Source organism: Callorhinchus milii, unplaced genomic scaffold, assembly GCF_018977255.1.
Source record: "Callorhinchus milii isolate IMCB2004 unplaced genomic scaffold, IMCB_Cmil_1.0 Scaffold2, whole genome shotgun sequence".
Lineage (NCBI taxonomy): Eukaryota > Metazoa > Chordata > Chondrichthyes > Chimaeriformes > Callorhinchidae > Callorhinchus > Callorhinchus milii.
In genome coordinates, this window is record NW_024704743.1 from 88,859,540 (window position 1) to 88,882,088 (window position 22,549).

Below are 22,549 nucleotides of genomic sequence, written 5' to 3' on the forward strand. Positions count from 1 at the left end.
AAACATACATTTACACAATATGAATTCTGAGTTTAGCTGGATTTCACTTCTGAGATCTGTGACAAACAATCACAAGGAAATAACTTATACAAAACACTGCTCTTAGTTCATACAGTAAATAACTGAATCTCTTGTGGTTTCTGCTTTGCAAGCCAAAATTACATTGTATTCTGTTTTTAAACTGACTGTCCTCAGTTGCTATTAATAGAATGTTCTTTGTTATCTCTTATCCCTCAGAGTTATAAATCTCCTGATGAAACATGGCAATGTATTTAACTTGCTACTGCTTGTTATTCTACTTGAAAATATATAAGCATCAATTAAAATGTGGTTCTTTGAAAATCAAATAATAAGGATAATTAGGGAACGAAGTCCAAATTATTGAGCATGATCTGTTTTTAATTGTCTCATTAAGGCTTGTCACATTAACTGCATGTTATCTGAACATGGTAGTTAAATGTATTAGAAATAAGGATCATGCCACCATAACAATATCTGAGAACCAAACAAGCAGTAATATTTATCAGGTATACTGTATAGTTTTGTGCATTGGGCAATCTTGAAATAAAATCTCTGAAGAATATATGCAAGGAATATTTTCTGCAAGATTGTGGTTGATGTTCATTTTGTTATTTCAATGTGTAAGGTATCCCGTGGCAACAAGTGTCTATGATATCATGTTCACTTAAGCTTCCCAGAGTTGAAATGGCCTTTTCTGCCACGTGATTTATCATCTTGTGTAAGAATAGCAGTAAGGGCAACATTTTATTATGCAGCAACATTAATAATTATACTCTTTAAACCAATTATTTGTTAAGGACTATTTAAAATTTATTGTATGATCGTGTAATCTTTGTGCTTAATTTTTTTTAGATTATTTTCTGTTTTTGCTGTGGAAACAACATGCAGATACTCTTTTGAAATCCTGTAAAATGTAAAGGTTATAAGCCCTAAAGTCAAGAGCACAGAAATGGCATTCAACAAAAAGAACATAAGAAATTGTCTGCATCATTCACCTACAAATACATAGTGGTTGAATGCTTTTTGATGTTTAGATGACATGATTGGGCGCTATATGAAAAGGTATCGTTATTAATAATTAGAGAGTAAAAAAAACTGAGAAGAAGCAATTCAAATTGAAATGAATGGCATTTAATTGTAAGAGACGAGCTTCCTGAGATTGTGATAATAACTACAATCCTGTATATAGTTTTGCATACCTTGATATCAAAACTGACAGCACTGTTGTCGCTATTTAAGGTACTTGGCAAGAAGCCCATTTTTCTTGGCTTGTTTAAAGAAGTTTGCTTTCCACATCTTAATTAATGATAATGAACCTTACTGCAAGGCAATACAGACAATAATATATTTTACTTACAAAGATTTTAAAATTGGAATCTGTTATAAAAGAAGCAAACAAAGAGTATTTAACAAGTAGAAGAGAACAAATGTTTGTCAACATTAATTTATGAAAGTCAGATTATGTCTAATACAATATAATGTTATATAGTGTTCTATATGTACGATACTCTTTGAGATTTTGAAGACTTTTTCAGGATAGACTTAATGTTTTAAAGTGCTTGACCAAAGAACAATACTTTCTGATCAGTCAGTCAGACCTTTTTCTTTCAATTACTTCGGAATATTTTATCATTCTCCATGACACTATGTCACTCTGCATAATCTTTCATTGTCTTAAGATCATGCTACAACGGACCAATTTTAGACACTTCATGCCATGAGATTAGATAAATTAACATAATTTTGAACTTGATTTTTATATTAATTTATTTCTTTACAGTAATTACTGTTAAGTGCAGTGACAGTTCTATGTTTGCATATTTGACAACAATTTGGTGACAGTAACACTCCACCAACAACCATGAGATTAAACATTCATTTTATATTATGAATTATTGGGCATAACAGTGGATTGAAATAAACAGATCAGACAACAATTGCATAATATGTTTGAAAATATATATATATATACTTAAAGTTCCCTTTCCCTGCTCGCTCAATACCTCCCCCACTATGTATATTTGTGAAGCATTCTGAGACTTTATGCCACATGAAGGTTGCCATATGTTATACCTTAGTTATTATTGTTTTAAAGACACAAAGCATAAGATTTTGTCCAACATTTAAATTATGGATTACCTCTATATTCTTAAATGATGATATACACCAGAGAACTCATACCTATTGACTGTATGAAAAAACATTCATTACTTTCTGCTAACAGTCTTCTAAATTATTAGCAACAGATCATTGCTAATAATTATTTTATATTATTTGATGGATGGCGATATTGTTAAGCATAACACTTTTTTCCTTTTGCACTTTTAAAACTGTTACAATAATTCACTGATGTGTGAGTTTCACTTTCGTTTGTAGAAGAATAGTTTTAAATGACTTGGGCATCTCATTAGACTTGATGGAGAGTCTCTGTTGTACAACGTAATGCTCGTGCCTTGGGCAAAGCAAAATTGTAGACGGTGGTTTTAAAATTTTCGTATTAAAAATAAATACTCACTGATTTATTGAACCTCCCACTCTTTCCAACTTGTAGAAAACAAGTTTAATGTGCTTTTGCCATCAGTGAGTTGGCTTCCCATAACAAGTAAATTCCAATACAATCCAAACAAAGCTGTGCCTCAGTGGTAAAGCTATCCTTCATAACAACAGTTGTGATGAAGAAATTGTACTCATTTTTTGAACTGGATTTAAGGCTATTTGATACATTCATGATGTTACTTGGCTTTATACATTTTTAAACTAAAAAGGGAAACTAGATTGATTGACAACAGCATAAATTACTGTAAAATGTTCATTGCAAAATCCCAATGAAGGCAAGTATCATATCCATTATCCCCAGATAATTATTTGGGGAGGATAGATACTTATTTGGGGAGGACAAGTTTGCAGGGCTATGGGGAGAGAGTGTGAGTGATTTGGATAGCTCTTTTCAAAGAGCCGGCACAGACACGATGGGCCGAATGGCCTCCTTCCATGCTGTGTAATTCTATGATTCTATTCTTAAGACATTCACATTTGAAATGTCTTTGTGTACTATGACTAGTGGATGTCTATCCATTGTTCATTAAACATTGTATTGAAGGTAAATACTACATACTGCTGAGTTAGATATTTGTACCTGACAAAAGTTTAAAGTAAGATTTAAGTGGTACAGATTCAGACTCAATATGTATAAGTATACATTTAGTTCAGAATTATCTGTTGGCTGCAATTTATGTTCTTAGTCATAAGACAAGTTAATNAAAAATGCTATTTTTTGAAAACTAGGTAAGACTTACTGAATGAGATTGTGGGAGCAGCATCTTTGGTCTGTTCGTCTATGTGTTCATTGGCTAATCAGCATCCCAAATAAGTGTGCAGGGGCCTGTGTGATGTTCATGGATAAAGATAGAAGACAGTGGCTGGAGAATGAAATGTTTACACTGAAAAATAACTTGCCTTTAATGAAGTGTCTGATCTAAAACATTCTATCATTATAAATACAACAACAACAATTTGAATTTTTTTCACATTTATATTGGAAGAAAGCCTTCACAATTTGAGATCAGATAAATTTGCCATAAGCATCTCTCCACTGGAACATATAATTGAAGGTTTCTTACTGAGATACTTAGACATCCCCAGGATGTACGTATAAACACAATTAACTTGATTAATAATAATAATCCTTGCATTTGATATAGCGCTTTTCACGTCGGGAGGATGTCCCAAAGCGCTTCACAGAACACACTGTAAAATGAATTGACTGTATATTTGTGGGCGAACGCGGCAGCCAATTGCGCACAGCAATGTCCCGCAAACAGTCGTAGATTGAAAATGACCAACTTATTATTGTGTTTGGTTTTTGGAGGGATTATTATTAGGCTCTGTGTGGAGTAAGGAAACTTGCCCAAGGTTTCGCCCTCTACCTGGAATTGAACTCAGGTCTCTCGCTTGCAAAGCGAGTGCTCTAACCACTGAGCTACAGGACTCCACTGTAAAGTGAATTGACTGTATATTTGTGGGTGAAATTTTAATATAGTGGCTATACCATTTATTAATATTTCAAAATTAGAGATCAAACCCTTCATTTTTCATATCTAGTAAAGGGTTCAAATAGTGTTTCTAGCCTCCTTCCCCTCTGTATATTTATGGCAGTCAATGAGTCAAAAAGACTTTGCTCTTCTAGACATTATACTGCAGGCAACAAAATATGTGCATCTCTGACTGCTGTGAACACTGTGCATACATTTTCGCCTCTGAGCCAGAAGATTATGGATTCAAATTCCAAACCAGGATTTGGACTCGTAGTCTGGACTGATACTCCAATGCAGTGCTGGGGGAGTACTGCATTGTCAGAGTGGCTGTTCTTCTGGTGATATGCTAAATCGTTGGGTGAAACCATAAGCAAGTTTCTTTACTACTACTCTGTTTACATGACTGTTTTCCATGACCGTTTGTGGGACACTGCTGTGAGCAATTGGCTGCCTGACGCGAAAGGCGCCACACCGAGAAAGGAAAAGATTATTACTACTAGTATTATTGACATGCAATAGGATGCAACTATTGGTCTAAAATGAGACTGCAAGGATTTGCCTCTGCGCCATCCATTGCCGATGACGGGATTCTCCGCCGCAGCACAAGGAGCAGATAAAGTAACGAGATCGCAGGTTGAATCCGGTTGCGGTGCGATGGCTCGGCTTTCCCCGTGCCCGCATCTGCCCATCTCCCCAGCCCAGCCCTGCCCAGCCTAGCCCTGCCAGCCCTGCCCAGCCCTGCCCAGCCCAGCCCTGCCCAGCCCTGCCCAGCCTAGCCCTGCCCAGCCTAGCCCTGCCCAGCCCTGCCAGCCCTGCCCAGCCCTGCCCAGCCCAGCCCTGCCCAGCCCTGCCCAGCCTAGCCCTGCCCAGCCCTGCCCAGCCTAGCCCTGCCAGCCCTGCCCAGCCCAGCCCTGCCAGCCCAGCCTAGCCCTGCCAGCCCTGCCCAGCCCTGCCAGCCCAGCCCTGCCCAGCCTAGCCCTGCCAGCCCTGCCCAGCCCTGCCAGCCCTGCCCAGCCCAGCCCAGCCCTGCCAGCCCAGCCCTGCCAGCCCTGCCAGCCCTGCCAGCCCTGCCAGCCCTGCCCAGCCCAGCCCAGCTCTGCCCAGCCCAGCCCTGCCAGCCCAGCCCTGCCAGCCCAGCCCCTCCCTCTCACCTGCAGCAGATGCCCAGAGCCAGGCGGCGGCGCGTGCGTAGTGGGCGGCGAGCGGCATTTATGTGTGGTGCGCGCTGCCAGGGGAGCGCAGAGTGAAGCTGACAGGCACAGAGCGAGCGGGCAGCCCACCCCCACCCCACCCCAACCCCACAGCTCCACACAGGGCAGCCAGGCACGGCACGGCACGGCACGGCACGGCAACCCACACCGGCAAACCATGGCAGACACGCACAGCCTTCACCTGAGAGCCATCGAAAACTCCACCACGCAGTTTTTGGAAATTTGGCACCATTACGACAACGCTGGTAACTGTTTTTCTTATTGCCCCCCACTCCACCCTCCCCACCTCTCCTCACCTCCTCTCCCCTCCTCACCGCTCCTCTCCCCTCCCCACCGCCCCTCTCCCCTCCTCTCCCCTCCCCACCTCTCCTCACCTCCTCACCTCCTCTCCCCTCCTCACCGCTCCTCACCTCTCCTCACCTCCTCACCTCCTCTCCTCACCTCCTCACCGCTCCTCACCTCCCCTCTCCCCTCCTCACCTCTTCTCCCCTCCTCACCGCCCCTCTCCCCTCCTCACCTCTCCTCCCCTCCTCACCGCCCCTCTCCCCTCCACACCGCCCCTCTCCCCTCCTCACCGCCCCTCTCCCCTCCCCACCGCCCCTCTCCCCCCCTCACCGCTCCTCTCCCCTCCCCACCGCCCCTCTCCCCCCCTCTCCCCTCCTCACCGCTCCTCTCCCCCCAACCTGTTCGCTGTGTGTAAACCTTTGCCTGTTGCCTGACGCTCGATATCTCTTTCGTTTCGCACGACGTGGGGCTGCGACGCGCCGATGGGGTTTGTTCTGTGTGTTGGGGGCTGTGAAGCTGCGCTGTGAGGGGGTGTTGGGCGACCAGGACCAGAGGGCGGCGGGTGGGTCATCTCTCTCTCTCACACACACACACACACGGGCGGGGAGTCGGTCCAGAAAGCCGGAGCCCTAACCTGTCGGCGACAAGGTGTTCCTTTCCAACTGTACATCACCCCACACCCCCCACACCCCCCCCCCACACCCCCCACCGAAGTAACAAAAAATGTTGCCCTTCAATTTCAGGTCGCGGATATATCGAAGGGAGAGAGCTGCAGAGTTTCATTCGCGAACTTCAGCAAGCTCGGAAAGCCACCGGCTCGGTGAGTTACACTAACTTACTGACAGCTCCGGGTCAGTGTGCAGCGAGGTGTGTGTCTGTGTGTGTGTGCGTGTGTGTATATGTGTGTGTATATGTGTCTGTGTGTGTATGGTATGTGTGTGTGTCTGTGTGTGTATGGTATGTGTGTGTGTATGTGTGTGTGTGTATGGTATATGTGTGTGTGTGTGTGGTATATGTGTGTGTGTGTGTGTGTGTGTATATGGTACAATGTGTGTGTGTATTTGTGTCTGTGTATATGCAGAATTAAAATCAGCAAAGGCTATCGCATCCCGACGATGCTGTTGATGTATGAGGACTGACTGTGGGATACCCCTCAGCTTCCCCGGTCCCGGAGACTGTGTTTTTTTCACTGGACGCGAACCCCCAGAACAGCTCCATCTGTATCTGTCAGTCTCCCAAAGGCGCGGCGGGTAGAGAGCATTGCAACTCTCTCTGATAATTGCTTTGGGAGACAGCGCTTTTCCTTATGTCTTCATTCCCTGGAAGCCTTTTATATATATATATATATATACTTTAAAATACCGGCTTCCTTTCCGCTGGGCTCCGGGGCAGTCAGTCCAGGAGAGCGCGCACTGAACACACCCGGAGGCGCTGCGCCTCTTTAACCCGTCTCAGTTAACTGGGCGTGAAATCTGCTCCAGTTCGGAGCAAAAGTCACCGACTAAACCTTTCTCTCCCCCCCCCCCCCCCCACCACCCCCGGAGCGATTTATTTCACACCCAGTGTCCGCGCAGCTGAATCACTCTTAATGCTGACACGATGTTTCCGAGGCTGAAGTCGGCACTGACACTCGGAGGGAACAGTCACCTGTAGAACATACATCGGAACCCATACACACTCGATGGATAAAATAGATCAACATCCACTCGATAGGATGATGGTCAGGTGCAGCTGTGTGTGCGGGTGTGTGTGTGTGTGTGTGGGTGTGTGTGTGGGGGTGTGTGTGTGTGTGGGTGTGTGTGGGTGTGTGTGTGTGTGTGGGTGTGTGTGGGGGTGTGGGGGGGGGTGTGGGTGGGTGTGTGGGTGTGTGTGTGTGTGTGTGGGTGTGTGTGGGTGGGTGTGTGTGGGGGTGGGTGTGTGGGTGTGTGTGTGTGTGGGTGTGTGTGTGTGGGTGTGTGTGGGTGGGTGTGTGTGGGTGGGTGGGGGTGTGTGTGTGTGGGTGGGTGGGTGGGGGGGGCTGTGCTTACCCGATGAGTTGCTGGTTTTCACGCCCGGGGGGAATCGCTGCGCTTTTCATGTCGGTCAGTGGTTGTGTTCAACAGTTACAAACCAAACCTGGCGAGTTTCAGCAAGAAGGTAAAGTTAGGGACAGTGTGAGGGAGCTCCAGCTGTACACACTGTCAGGTTACACCGAGCCACGGCAGGCGAGATCCGATACTTTACCCACCAATGTTAATGTGTTGGAGGTTTCGTAATCCGAGCGATCTTACCCCCCCACACACACACACCAGCGAACTTGTTCCCTTACCAAAGAGTGACAATTAAACTAGAGGACTGGAGAGAGCAAAGCACAGGAGCCATGCTTGAGACATGAGACAGACACCGGGGAAATACAGCAAAATAAATATCAGTGCACTTAAAAGATCGTTGCACTTGTCCAGTCAAGTAATATGTCTGTGGATCATCCAACAAACGTCAACAGATCGGTATCACCAGCAAAACTGTAGCCACCAGTATAGCAAACAAACAGGAGGCTTAGTGCACCACTGTTTCCTTGACTACAGATGTGTTTTCAATGAAAGCGACAGGAATAAAAAGGCTGTGGGTTGTATGTAGGCTGTCATTGCCACGATGTTCTGTGTGGAGTTTCAGATTCTGCCCTGATGTGTCATATATTTTCCCTCCCCACTTGGGCTTGAAGGAGAAGGTCTCTCGCTGCTCAGCTCAAATCACACTGTGCTTGGCAGCATCACTCTTTGGTTGGGTTCTTTTAAAAATCCTGCCGATTCATTTCATTGTGAAATCTACATGTTATGGGATGGGGAATGTCACTCCTCACACCAGGGTTACAGGTGCCCGTTGGACACGCAAAGTTCTCGATATGACAACTGACTGGAAACTAACTTCATTGACAAATGAGTGAAGCTGTTTCTATTAATTAATTAATTAGGATAATTGGTAGCTTCATCTAAAAAAAACTGTTGAATATATTTACACCAAAGCCTCCTGAGGTGGACTGAGTTACTAACAGATTAACTGATTCAAGCAGTTTCTGTCAATTATCTTGAGTTCTCCATTTATTTAACATCTAAGGAGAACGTTGTATAGCAACAACAACAAATTGCCTTTCACACCAGGAGGAAGCACATTGCTGTTGTTTAACTAGGTGAAGCACTGAATTGAAGATTTGCATTCAATGTACCCACTCATATTTGTTAATGAAGATATAGCATTTTAGTATAGCTGTGTATTGTATATTTCGAAGAATGCAGATAAAAACAAACTAATGCGCATTATCAATTTGTAGGAATTATCTGACGGGATGAAAGCTTTGGTGGAGAAATACGATCAGAGTGCTGATGGAAAAATAGAGATGGCAGATGTAAGCACCACCAATTTGGTTTTACTCTCATACAGATTTTTGTTGAAATGTTAATAGTAAATACATTTGGAGGATGTTTGATTTTTTTGTTCAAATAATTTGTTATAGAGTAACATTAGAAGTTGAAACAAAACAGAAAATACTGGAAATCCACAGTAGTCTGCACCTGAAAAGGAAAAAAGCAGGTTGTCTGGAGTGTGATTCTTCATCGGAACTGCACCTCACAGCTTTTTTTTAATATATCTAGCATTAGAAGTAAACTATACAGGTCGTGACCATTTTATTATCATAACACAAAAGAGAGTTTTCTTTAGGTGTTTTTACCAAGTTGGATTGAATGTTATTAGTGCCAATTTCTGTATGAGTTACCTACATCTAAACAATGTTGGGTACAAAGCATTTACAATGATGAAGAGCAATGTTGGGTAGATATTCTTAACTCCCTATCCAACTATTGCATTTGTCATTGCATATCCCCTATTCTCGAGCTTAGATAAACATTTAAATAACAATTCTAGTCTCTTCTGATTTCTATAATTACATTTCTATTCTCAATTTCAGGTCGTCTTGATTGCATAACTGAACTCAGTATAAATAACAATCATAGCAAACATTTTATTGACATTTTGCTGCACACTACAAGCTTTTCCAATGCTTATATATGGTTCAATTCATGGTCCATGCTGACTCTTGTAAAGTTTTAGGAGCTACAATGGTAGAAGTGCTGTTTTTCAGATGAGAAGAAAATAAAGGGAATTTCTTCCAGTGTCCTGGCCAACAAATTGCCCAAATAATATTGGTCAGTCAATAATAATAATAATAATAATAATAATCCTTGCATTTGATATAGCGCTTTTCACGTTGGGAGGACATCCCAAAGCGCTTCACAGAACACACTGTAAAGTGAATTGACTGTATATTTGTGGGCGAACGCGGCAGCCAATTGCGCACAGCAATGTCCCACAAACAGTCGTAGATTGAAAATGACCAATTTAATTATTGTTTTTAGTTTTGGAGGGATTATTATTAGGCTCTGTGTGGAGTAAGGAAACTTGCCCAAGGTTCCGTACTGCCTGGAATTGAACTCAGGTCTCTCACTTGCAAAGCGAGTGCTCTAACCACTGAGCTACAGGACTCCACAATTTCTGGTTGTTTGAGGAAAATCACTGTGTGTAAATTGGCTGCTATGTTCCCATACAAATAAGCTATCAACAACAACAACAACAACAAGATTGGATTTTTTAGAGCGCTTTTCATGTCGGGAGGATGTCCCAAGGCGCTGGACAGTTGGGTCGGGACTTGAGCAGGGGGGAAATGGTCAAGGTGAGGGAAGGGAGGGAGCGAGGAGGGGGTAGAGAGTCGAGAGGGGAGCTGAAGGCATGGTTGAAGAGAAAGGTCTTGAGACCGGCCTTGAAGGAGGAAAGGGAGGAGGCGGCGAAGGCACTGGGGGATAGAGTTCCAGAGCCTCGGGGCTGAGATGCTGAAAGCCCGGCCACCGATGGTAGGACGATTAGGGCGGGGGATGTGGAGCAGACCGGGGCCAGAGGAACGGAGGGTACGGACAGGTATATGGGGGGATAGTAGGTCGGAGAGGTAGGAGGGTGCAAGGCTGTGAATGGCCTTGTAGCTGAGGATGAGGATCTTGAATTCGATCCTCTGGGGGATGGGGAGCCAGTGGAGGCGATACTGTGAAACATTTTGAGATATTTTGATTCGATAACCTTCATTTGGAAGGATTATTATGGTGGTGTTAGGTATTGGTTTATGCTTGTAATTCATTAACAACAACAACAACTTGGATTTATATAGCGCTCTCCACCCCGGATGGCGTCTCAGAGCGCTTCATAGTAACGGATCGCGGGACCGAGCCAAGGGTAATGGGGAGGAAGGCGCAGTCGAAAAGAAAAGTCTTCAGCAGGGACCTGAAAATAGGAAGAGAGGAGGTGAGGTGAAGGGAGTGAGGAAGGGAATTCCAGAGCCTCAGGGCATAGTGGCTGAAGGCATGACCGCTGAGGATGCAGAGGAGGACTCGGGAGACGAGGAGTAGGCCAGACCCAGAGGAATGAAGGCAACTGGTACTGTTTTGAGGAGAGAGGAGGTCAGAGAGGTAGGGGGTTGCAGATGAGTGGAGGGATTTGAATACAAAGGTGAGGATCTTGAAGTCGATCCTCTCTGGGATAGGCAGCCAGTGCAGTCTGGCAAGGACTGGGGTGATCGGGGAGTGGAGTTTGGTGCGGGTGAGAATGCGGGCGGCAGAGTTTTGAATGATCTGGATTTTATGGATGGTAATGGATGGGAGACCGACGAGGAAGGCATTAGAATAGTCCAGCCGAGATGCGACAAAGGCATTGACTAGGGTTTCAGCGGCTTTTGGAGAGAGGTATTGGTGGAGACTGGCAATGCATCAGAGGTGGAAGAAGGCGGTGCTGGTGAGGGACCAGATGAGGGGGAGAAAGGATAATTGGGGGTCGAACCTGACGCCTAGGTTGCGTACGGATTCAGAGAGTTTTAGGGGAAGGTTGGGTAGGTGGAGGAGGGGAGAGCCGTGAGATTTTAGACGTTGACAAGAGCCAAAGAGTATGGCTTCCGTCTTGTCAACGTTCAGCTGAAGGAAATTTGCGCTCATCCAGCTCCTGAGATCTGACAGGCAGGCTGACAGAACATCAGGGGACTGGGGGTCGCAAAGCAAGGTGGAAAAATAGAAAATAGATTAAATACATAAGAAAGTAGAAAGTGTGTGGTGCGTTGTGATAATTATCTTGCTAAGAACTAGTTATCACATCGATTTTTAAAGTTGACCCAAGCCGGCATTTCCCCAAACCAGCACTGAAATGCAGGAACCTGTGCAGCAAAATGAGTGCCTCCAGTCAGCTCAATATGGCGCAAGCCACTATTGAGTGAAACTGCTTGAATGAATTGGGGGGTTACCGCTGCATCAGTTATGGAATATGACTACTCCAGTAGCAGTGTTCCCCAATGTGATAATTGTTATCAGTGGTATTATATCACATTACCACAATTTGGACCTCAAGTATTTTTAAGGACCCAAAGAGGCCATTTGGCCCAACAAGGCCATCAGCTGTTTGATTGATCAAGCCCATGGAGTCTTATAGCTTGTGGAGTCCTGTAGCTTAGAGCACTCGCCTCGCAAGCGAAAGAACCTGGATTTCATTCCCAGGCAGGGCAAAACATTGGGCAAGTTTCCTTACTCCATATTACCTCTATTTACCTAGCAGTAAGAAGGAACCCAGTTGTTAGTCGATTGGCGGATCGCTTTTCTGGGGATAGTAATCCCTTCAAAATAAAATAATAATTTGGTCACTCAATCCACGACCGTTTGTGGGACCCTGCTGTGTACAGTTGGCTGCCACGTTTTGCCCACATATACTGTCAGTTCATTTTACAGTATATTCTGTGAAGCGCTTTGAGATGTCTCTAAGATAAGATGCTAAATCAAATGCAAGGGTTATTATTATTATTTACCATTGCACTCTCTTTGCCCTCCAGAAACATCTTCTTGCCTTTTGAACCTGTTTACACTGTTTACTTCAGTGCAACCCCCCATAACTATTCTATTAATAAAGCATGTGAAAAATAGTTCTGCCTGATTTCCCTTCCTTGTTGCTTCAACTCATCCAAGAGTTAAGTGAACAATTTAGCTAGATTAAATGTCTCAAATCTTTCAGAATTTCAAAAAACATTCACTTTAGTTAGGTGAGTCATGTTACATTTCTGACTTGAACCGTACCATCAACTATAGCATTGAATTTGAGCATCTACCTACCGAGAGGGAGGGAGAAGTGAAGTGTGAGTCATCTCAGCATATTCTCATTCAATGGCAGTGCACAAAGAGGTATTGAGAGAGATTGCCTGTGTTTTCAGATGGTGAATGGTAATGGGAAAAGTGGGAAAAGTGTACAAAAACACAACAAAATTAATGATGTGGTAGAAAATATCCAAAAATAATTATTGGTGCACAGTCATATCGATAGAACTTTTTTTCCCTTTCACCTGAAGTCCTAATTGTTGAATTCTTTTTGAAATCCTAATCCTCATCAAAATAATTAAATCATGATTTAATTATAAAACAGGACTGATTTGCCCACTGCTGAACAAGCAACATTTTAGAACTCTTCCCTCTGTAATGTTATAGTCAATTCCTTAAAGATTTAATGCAAGTGTATTAAAATATTAATGGATCATAAAACTAATTATAAAATATTCAATGTTTATTGAAGCATTTGTCAGTTTTTTTGACGCAAAACTGGATGCACCATATATGAAGACTTTCTATTGGGAGTTAGATTGTTACTTATCTGCAATCGATTTTTGATGAAAGAATCTTTGGTCTATGGATTAAGATTTTAAAGAAATGATTCCAGATACTCTATTGTTGCTCGGTTCTAGCTTGGTTTAGTCGAAAGCATTTTTGTCTCTTTGTTAGAATGCTGTGGATTCAAACCCCACATTGGTACTTGATTGTATAGTGCCTGCTCACTCTCCAGAGCAGTGTTAGAAAACTGTTACATTGCCATCTAAGCGCTTTACAAAATATTGAAAAGAAACATTGTGAAAGTAGTTGTATAAGCAAGCAGCTAACTTGCGGCAGCAATATCCTGTAATAACAATGAGATCAGTAGACACTTGATATGAATTTGGGTACATTGCAATGAGATGGTGAATGTAAGCCATTTCTTACTTAGGAGTCCTGTAGCTCAGTGGTTAAGCACTCACCTTGCAAACGAGAGACCTGGGTTCGATTTCTGGCAGGGCGAAACCTTGGACAAGTTTCCTTACTCCACATGTCCGATAATAATCCCTCAAGAAAAAAAAATAATAATAATTTGGTCACTCAATCTGTGACAGTTTGTGGGACACTGCTGTGAGCAATTGGGTATTGCATTTTGCCCACAAATATACAGTAAATTCACTTAACTCCTCAGCCTCCCTGGGCTCTCCCTCAGACTCAACGAACCACTGTGCAATCTGGGCATCTGGTTCAACCCCCAGCTGTCCTTCGTCAACCACATTCAGTCCCTGACCAGGACCACCTTCTTCTACTTCTGCCAAATTGCTTGACTCCGACTGTACCTTACCCCAAATGCAGTCGAAAACCTCATAATGCGTGTGTCACCTCCTGCTTGGATTACTCAAACGCACTACTCGCTGATCTGCCCAGCTCCACCATTCAGAAGATCCAGCTCATTCAGAACTCCGCATGCTGACCCAGACCAAACTCTGTATCCACATCTCACCAGTTCTGGCCAGGCTCCACAGGCTCCCCATCACTGAACGGATTGACTTCAAGATCCTCACACTCGTGTTCAAATCCATTCACTCCCTGGTACCTCTCTACCTCTCAGACATCTTCACTAAATCCACGCAATCCACCACCTGACGCCTCCCTTCGACTGGCACTGGCCTCTTGCTCGCTCTTTGCACCCTCCAACCCACTGCCGGAGGTTGCACTTTCAGCCCCTATGCCCCAAAACTCTGGAACACTCTCCCTCAATCCCTCAGCTGTGCCCCTTTTCTCCCCCTTTTCAAGTCCCGCCTGAAAACCTTCCTCTTCGACCGTGCTTAACGGCCACCTCCACACACCCCTGCCCCCCCCCCCCCCCACCCACCGGCTCAGTGTCAGGCTCCACCACAGTTATAGGCTGCTTTATAAGTGCAAGTTGTTGTTTATAGTATATTCTGTGAAGCACTTTGAGAAGTCTAGAAGATGTGAAAAGCGCAAGGATTATTATTATTTCTTTAAAAAAGGATCTTTTTATGCTTACTTGAATCACAAGGTAAATTGGACTGAAAATTAATAATACAATGAAAGAATGGGATGATGATCTGAAAATAAATAACAAAATTTCTATTTATAATATTGAATGTTGGCAAAACTCACCAGCTAATATGTGCCAACAATATCTCACAAGCAATGAGTAAAGTTGAGGAAGAAGTCAAAAGAATAACACAAAAGAGAATAAGGAAAAAGAAAAACGAGTAAAATTGGAGAACAACAAGAACTTGCATTTATGTAGCGTCTCAGAGTGCTTGACAGTGGTGGAGCATGACAGAGAAAGGTAAAAGATGGGAGATGAGGATCTCAGGTTTAGGGTGGTCACCAAAAAAACATGTGAATGGGGTTAGAGGCTGAGATCATTCACAGCCCCGTTGGAGCTTCTGTTTTTATTTGTGGCTCTTTCGATGGTTGTCCCTCAGGCTGAATCCTATGTGTAAAGGGAAAATTCTCCAACCTCTCCTCTTGCTCCTACAAACTTCCCTCAAATGGTGCGTATTTAGCTACTGCTGCTAGCTCCAATCTGCTACTACTCCAATCTCTCCCCTTGCTCCTCCAAACTTCCCTCAAATGGTGCGTATTTAGCTACTGCTGCTAAAAGGCAATTTTAGAAAATGGAAGTGTCCTGCTGCTACACCAAAGGGTCTGTTCTGAAGTTTGCTGCTAAGATGTGTTGTCAGGACAACACAGAGCTTTGTATTACATCTCAATCTGAAATTGAATGGCTATAAGCATTCTTAGCATGAAACATGGGACATGTGGGAAATAATTAATATTATACACTCGGAGAATGCTATTCTCTAGATAATTTGTACTAATTTTGCAGGTTTAGCTTGCTGAACTATAAAATTCCTAACCTGGAAGTGGCAGTGTTTGATATTTTGAAACTAAAAATCTTATATTTGCTCTCACAATCACTGGCAGCGATGGACACAGATATGTTAGGTTCTAAGGCGAAGCGAACAAGATAAAATGCTCAAGAGATACACAGATATGATTGATGCAGAAGTAGTTGAAATGCAGGAATGGTTGAAAGTTAAAGTTGAATAATTAGTTAGCAATTATTAAATACAACAAGAGTGCATCAAAATATTATGGTGAATACAATAGTGAAAATAATTTTGTCAACTTAAATAGTTTAAAAATTGTTAATGTAAGTAGGTCAATGGATGAATTTGGAATTCTAATATTCATTCCATGTGTTATTTTTCTAGCTTGCTCAGATTCTACCAACAGAAGAGAACTTCTTCTTATTCTTTCGGCAACAATTAAAGTCCAGTGCAGAGTTCATGGAGGTATCTTCCTTTATTGTTTGCTTTGCCAATAATTTAAATACTTCTGAAAAAGAATATTGAATTTTCAGGTTTGTTATGGATCAAGTTTTAAAAGTCCTTAAATGAATGGGTTCCTTTTGCATGATTTATGTTGCATTATTCATGGTGTTTCTACTTCTACTCCATGCCACAATATGTTAGCGTGTTATCTGAGGTGCCTAAGACTTTCCTTGTAAAATCACCTTTAGATCACATCTAGTATCCTTTGTGTATTTTACACTTTAGCTTTTTGTGCTGTTGACATGGAAAACTATTGAATGGGGTAATGGATGTTAAAAATGATGATGCAGGAAAAGCATCAAACGTTGCATAAATTCTGATAAATATAAGTCATATCTCCATAGAAGTCACCAGTATTAGCCCACTTGAAACATGCATGAAGGTGCTACTTATACACGAGAATTTAGAGTGAATCTGGCATAAATTGAACAACATTGTTCTTTTCACACTGTACTGATTGATATGAGTTACTGTATCTTCTGGCTGTAGAAAATGCATGTAGGTAAATTATTCTCCCAACTTTCTACGTCTATGGATTTTTGAAATCTTATCAAGGCAGCTACCTTCAATATAGTATTGATGACCACCAAACATTCAGTAATATAGCATGTCACAGAACACAACTTGATTTCAGCACACTGAGACACTATCCTGTGTGAAAAGAACTATATAAATACAAATTGTTGTTGTTGACACAATTGTCATGGCAGTAACAATTTGTGGTTCATATATTGGAAAACTATAGAAACAATAAATATTTGTATTAACCAATCATCAATATTATTGTAATTCAAATGTAAAATTGTTTCTTAGTCGCATGAAGAGTTTAAATGGATGTAACCGTTAAATTAATTTGTAAGCAACTGATTCCCAATAAGTAGCTACATGAAGCAAAAAGTAAATATAAAACATTTTCTTTTTCAGACTTGGCGAATATTTGATGCTGATCATAGTGGCTTCATAGAGGCAGATGAGCTAAAGGTAATACTAGATTATATATAGAGGATATTATATACTTATTTGGACTCCATTGAGTATCTTGGTAGATTAATATAATTGTGGGGTGAATTTTCCTCACAATCGTTTGTGTCCTCTCTTCTGCTGACTGTTTTTAACTCAGTTTCCTTCCAATAAACCCCTGGGTGCTATGTTTCCTTACATACCTCATCCAAGTGACCATTATTCATGCATGAACCTTGACAGTAAGTGTTAGTGGGACAATACAATTAAGCTCAATACCTCATCATCATCGAATGTCTAGTGTTTGCACTACCCAGCAGGGGTCAGTAGGTAGCAATGAAATGTCTCATTTTTATTTCTTACACCTATGCCCTGAAGGCAATTGTCATGCCTTAGTGCTGTTCAACTTAATCAGCTCATTAGTTTAATAACTATACATTCTTATTTGATATCGCAGAGACTACACACTCAATACAAGCTCATACATTAGTGTCAAATAACTACTGGACTCTCCAAAATCAGTTCTGAACTGAATTGAATAACGACAGGTACTGCTGTAAATGTATTCTCAGTGTACTACGCCAGAGTTGCAGCAGTCTGAGCATATATAAAGCTTAAGATGTATTCTGACCATCGTGTCTGGAAAGTGTCAGTTACAGAGTTAAATTGATTTGCCTGGCTTAAATTAGCTTCCAGCAACAAGTGGCTGAATTGTTGTTACCATGAGGTATCTGGTTGTCACTGTCTGTTCACAGTATTACTAGGCAGAAAAATGCATCTGCTGTTTGTAATATGTTTATGCTGCACTAAACCACAAATTTTTGTCCATTTGTAATCATGCTTTAATTTAATTTTCCTGATGGGGAAAATCATCGAAGATTTCTTTTTAAACAGTTATTACATCTCCTGGTGCCTTCTGAAGTGTTTGTTTGAGTGTGTTTCACGTGACAAATACATTTTCTGATGGGTATTTTGTGCACTGTAAAAATCCATGGCATTTTAGATTAAAATCTGATCAGTAGTCGTTTTGCTATGTATGATGTTATAGGTACATGAGCAATGACCTCCTACAGCAGTTGATTAGTTTGTGTAAAAATAATGAGAGCGCAGCATTGTTTCACCTTGCTTGGTATGCCGAGGGCCCAGGTGTAATACATTGGTCATGCTTCTCTTAGTAAGAATACATTCACTCATGCCTTTTCTATGGAATCTGCCAAATTACTGATTACTGGAAAGGGCAATCATTTCAATTGAATGGTAATGATGAGATTTTCCATTTTAAACATAAACCAAAAAGGTTGCCATTTTCATGGCAAGTTATATGATAGATTCCCTAAATATGCCCCTTTGTTGTGTGATTCATGAAAACATGTTATACAGAGAATGCTGTATACTTTTTTCAAGGTAAACACACCTTGTTTACTGATGTATACTACAGACAGCTTTTACCAAAAAGCAGTTTGGTAAATTCAATTCAAATTCACATATACAGATTATCATTAAAAAATTCAAAGCCTCTATCAAATATAATTACAGACACAGGGGCAAACTTATTAACTGGATAACTTAAACATCATTTAACTTAAAGCAACATGGTGATGCGATAACACCTGTCAAGCATTTGTAAAAAATAAGAGATTATTGGGTTGTTTTTCATAATATGATTAATTCTTCCAGTCACTCCACTTTACAGTGAAGCCCTTTGAGACATCCTCCTGACATGAAAGGCACAATCTCAAATAAAAAGATTATTAGTAAATTTTATTGTTTTAAGTTTGTTATATGCATACAAATATTTATTGACTAAAGAGACAAGCATATCCAACAATCAATCAAATTTACACATGCAAATTCTGTTTATTTAGAGTGATTTATTTTATTTTACAATATAAAACATGCCATATCATCCAATGCAAAAGCAGGAGTGATTGGGGTGCACCGACATCTTAAATTTAAAGTATGGACCTAAAGAGAACAGGTGGTGATGCTGTGGTAAGCACAGTTTTTATACTTATTAACACACTGTAATAGAATCACAAATATAACTTTGAAGTTTTGCAACAATGGAACATGTCATTTCAGTTCGACTGTTCAATGTATTGTCCAACTATTCAAACTTATGCATATGAATTAGACTTAATTACCATCATTCTGAAAATGATAACTCAATATCAGATGGTTTGAAATTAAAATTTATCTTTCAGTCTTAACATCACCTGCATGTTTAAAGCTATTGTATACTGCAGTTCTTTCTAGTCATGCCAGACGTTTAAGGCATCACAAGATCAGAGAGGTACTAATAATGAAGCCCCTTCGTCCCATTTGATCTCATCTTTCCCATTGTCCACCCTACTATCTCCCTATTACAGCAACTTAAATGAAGCCAACAACATGGCTTCAACCACCCTCACTAGTTCCAGCAATTTAATTGCCTTCTGAGCAAAGAAATACTTAAAAATTAAGTATCCTAAAAATTCTGAACCTGTGACCTCTTGTCCTACTGCTCTGGCTTATCTGAAAGTAGTATTCTGAGCGTATTATCTCAATCCCATTTAGAATCTTATTTACCTATATAAGGTACCCTACCCTCTAGGACATTTCTTTGCAAGACTGAAGAGCCTTATTTTATCAAGTCTTTCTCAGCTATCCTTCTGAAATGTGGTACACCAGAATTCACATATTCCAGATCGGAGAAGCACTGTGGAAATCTTGGTGTACTGAAGCAAAGGTTTCATCGCTGCTATAACCTTCTTATAGTGTGGAGACTGGAAGTGCATATAATACTCAAAATGTGGTATAACCAAGGTTTTTTTATAAATTCAACATCACCTCCTCACGTTTATATTCCAGTAAATAGTAAAACCAGAGGAAACGACCTTTGATTGAAGGGGGGTAAATTCAGAACAAATCTACGCAAACATTATTTCAGTGAGCGAATAGTGAACCTGTGGAACAGGCTCCCTAGGGAGATGTTTGAAGCAAGAAGCGTTGATTCTTTCAAATACTGATTAGATAGTTTTCTTTTAGGAAATAACATTAGGGGATATAGTACATAGGTAGTTTGGGACATATGTGCATGCAACCGATGGGAAGGTGGAACACAATCTAGATGGACCTTGGTCTTTTTTTGTCCAGCATTTCTTATGTTCTTATAAAAAGCCCAAGACCCCATTGGCCATTTTTATGCCCTTATGTATCTGTTTGTAAGCTCTAAGAGATGCCATCTGGCATGAAAGGTGCTATATAAATGCAAGTTGTTGTTGTCTACTTTTAGAGATTTGTGGAGCTGAGTCCCTAGATCTCTTTGCTCCTCTACTCTCCTTAAGTTCCTACCATCTATCTATTGATGACTTCATTATTTTTCCTGCTGAATTGAATTGCCTCATATTTTTCTACCTTAAATTTCATTTGTCATCTGTCTGCCCATTCCCCTAGCCTGTTTATGTCTTCTTGCATTCTTCTGCAATTCCCTTCCCTGTTTACCATACCCCTAGTTTGTTGTCAGCCGCAAATTTTGACACCGCACCTCCTTGGAATCCACGAGTTTCATGCATCAATGTGCATTACACTACACTTCAGCACATTAAAATCTGTCTACTCTTTCTCAGCCACTCATAGTATTTCTCCTAGTTCCTTTAAATCCTACCAATCTATACTCATCATTGCCAGCTTGGGTGCCAGCCAATGTTATTAAGTGCTTTGGGACATCCTCCCAATGTGAAAAGCGCTATATAAATGTAATTTGTATTGTAGCCAAAACACACAACTTGGTGCTACCCAAAAATTGTAGAAGTATTTTTCTTTAGCTCATTTCTGAGTAATGTGACCACAGTGCAGTCAGAACGACACACGCCTGCACTGGCCACATTTCTGCAGAGAGAGCTATTTCGTTTGTTATTGTCTTCTGCTTCCGACTGCTGAACCATTTTTGCTCTATTCAGTTAATACACCATTAATTCCTGAGTGTCATCTTTACGGGATAGCTTGAGTGCTGATTTACATATCCTGAAAGAATTCTGGTAGATTTATAAGACATAACCTAATTCTTCCAATTTCATGTTTACTACACCTTGTAACTTTCCTGTTTTTTGGATGTAAATTCCGGGCATCCCATAAACATCTTTGCAAGGAAGATTTTTTTCTCACTTTTTTATATGTGCATAATTCACAGATCCACCCTTTACTCCAATTTTGAACAGCGGTGTAATAATCAGCAGAACTCAAAGTTTACATGTACAGTTCTGCATTTCTTCTAGACCCTAAAAATAGCTTCATCTAACTCCCTGAAATTTTAGATGTATTCCTGCTGTGTAGATATTCAATCCTTTAATATAACATAATAAACTATGCATTCTTTAGTCAGTTTAATTGAGTTTGGAACTTGTCCAAAGTTGTCATATTTGAAGATTGATAGTGATGAGTTAATATAGCACATTTCTTATTCAAAGACTCCCTTGGTATTTTGACTGATTTCCAGCAGTCCGTCTGTTCCATACATAAAACACTTTCTTGATGTCTATGATGTGGCTTTTTGCTTTCCCATTGTACCCGATTCTCATCTCAGTAGCTTTTATCTGACTTCCAGTCACAATTAATTTGTAACTTTTATGTTTTACATCAGGGTGGTCCAACTACCGGCCCATGGGCCTCATCAGGCCTGTGGGCCAAGATCATCCGCGCCCACCACACCCCCCCTCCATTTCATCTGGCCCACCAGTTCCCTCCATAAAAAGTTATGTTTCTGCAGCCAAAAGGGAGGACCCACCCTGTTTTACATAATTTGTCTTAACCTTAAGGATTTTCATGACATCATAATTTGACCAGTCAAGACTTGGGGGTTTATTCTGTAGCTTTTCATTAAAAATGTACTGTATTTAAATATGCTTTTCTAATGCTGCTCCCATCGTGTAAATTTCTGTTAGTTTGTGCTTTGGATTTTGAAATTTGAAGGGGCTTCATTATCAGTACCTCTCTGATCTTGTGATGCCTTAAACGCCTGGTACGATTAGAAAGAACTGCAGTATACAATAGGTTTAAATGTGATATGAAATTTACCTGCAGCAATCACTTGAACTCAGTTTTCTCTCATTCTCAAATTAAGAATTATTTTTGCTGGATAATTAAAACCTTAATCTAATACCTGTCCTAGAATTCTTCTGAAATTGTTTGGCTAAGAGGCAGTAAGAAAAGCATTAAATAGTAACATTGGTTTAGACTGCCTCACATTTTGCTGGAGATATCTGGACTTGAATCCAACCAGACTAATGAGTTGAAATTCTCATTCTGATAGCTATAATTGTTTTAGATGAAATAGATTTTGGTCATTTTAACTCAAGTGTAAGCCAAAAGCACAAGTTTGTCTTTACAGATAAATGAGGTATACATTATAGATGTGAATAGAAACTGCCAAAGGGTATTGAAAAAGACCTAAGATTGTTTGTTCATTCTTTGCTTATCATGTTAAAACAGTGTGAGATAGCAAAAAATATATAAGTAAATAATCCCTGCATTTGATGTAGTGCCTTTCT

The 22,549-nt window shown here is 41.1% G+C and overlaps 1 protein-coding gene across 3 annotated transcripts in view; it reads left to right on the top strand.

The window, feature by feature from the left end:
• Positions 1-5,288: 5,288 nt before the first annotated feature.
• The window catches only part of calb1 (calbindin 1), a 30,077-nt gene continuing 12,816 nt past the window's right edge, over positions 5,289-22,549 (top strand). Inside the window, exons 1-5 of one of the 3 annotated variants that reach the window (XM_007903194.2) lie at positions 5,289-5,511; positions 6,295-6,371; positions 8,859-8,933; positions 15,942-16,022; positions 16,986-17,042. In XM_007903194.2, the coding sequence (XP_007901385.1) occupies positions 5,424-5,511; positions 6,295-6,371; positions 8,859-8,933; positions 15,942-16,022; positions 16,986-17,042 (378 nt within the window). In that variant the 5' untranslated portion in view covers positions 5,289-5,423. Of the gene's footprint in view, positions 5,512-6,060; positions 6,114-6,294; positions 6,372-7,194; positions 7,272-8,858; positions 8,934-15,941; positions 16,023-16,985; positions 17,043-22,549 lie in introns of those variants that run through there. The other 2 variants (XM_042331876.1, XM_007903195.2) reach the window with 2 other exon arrangements.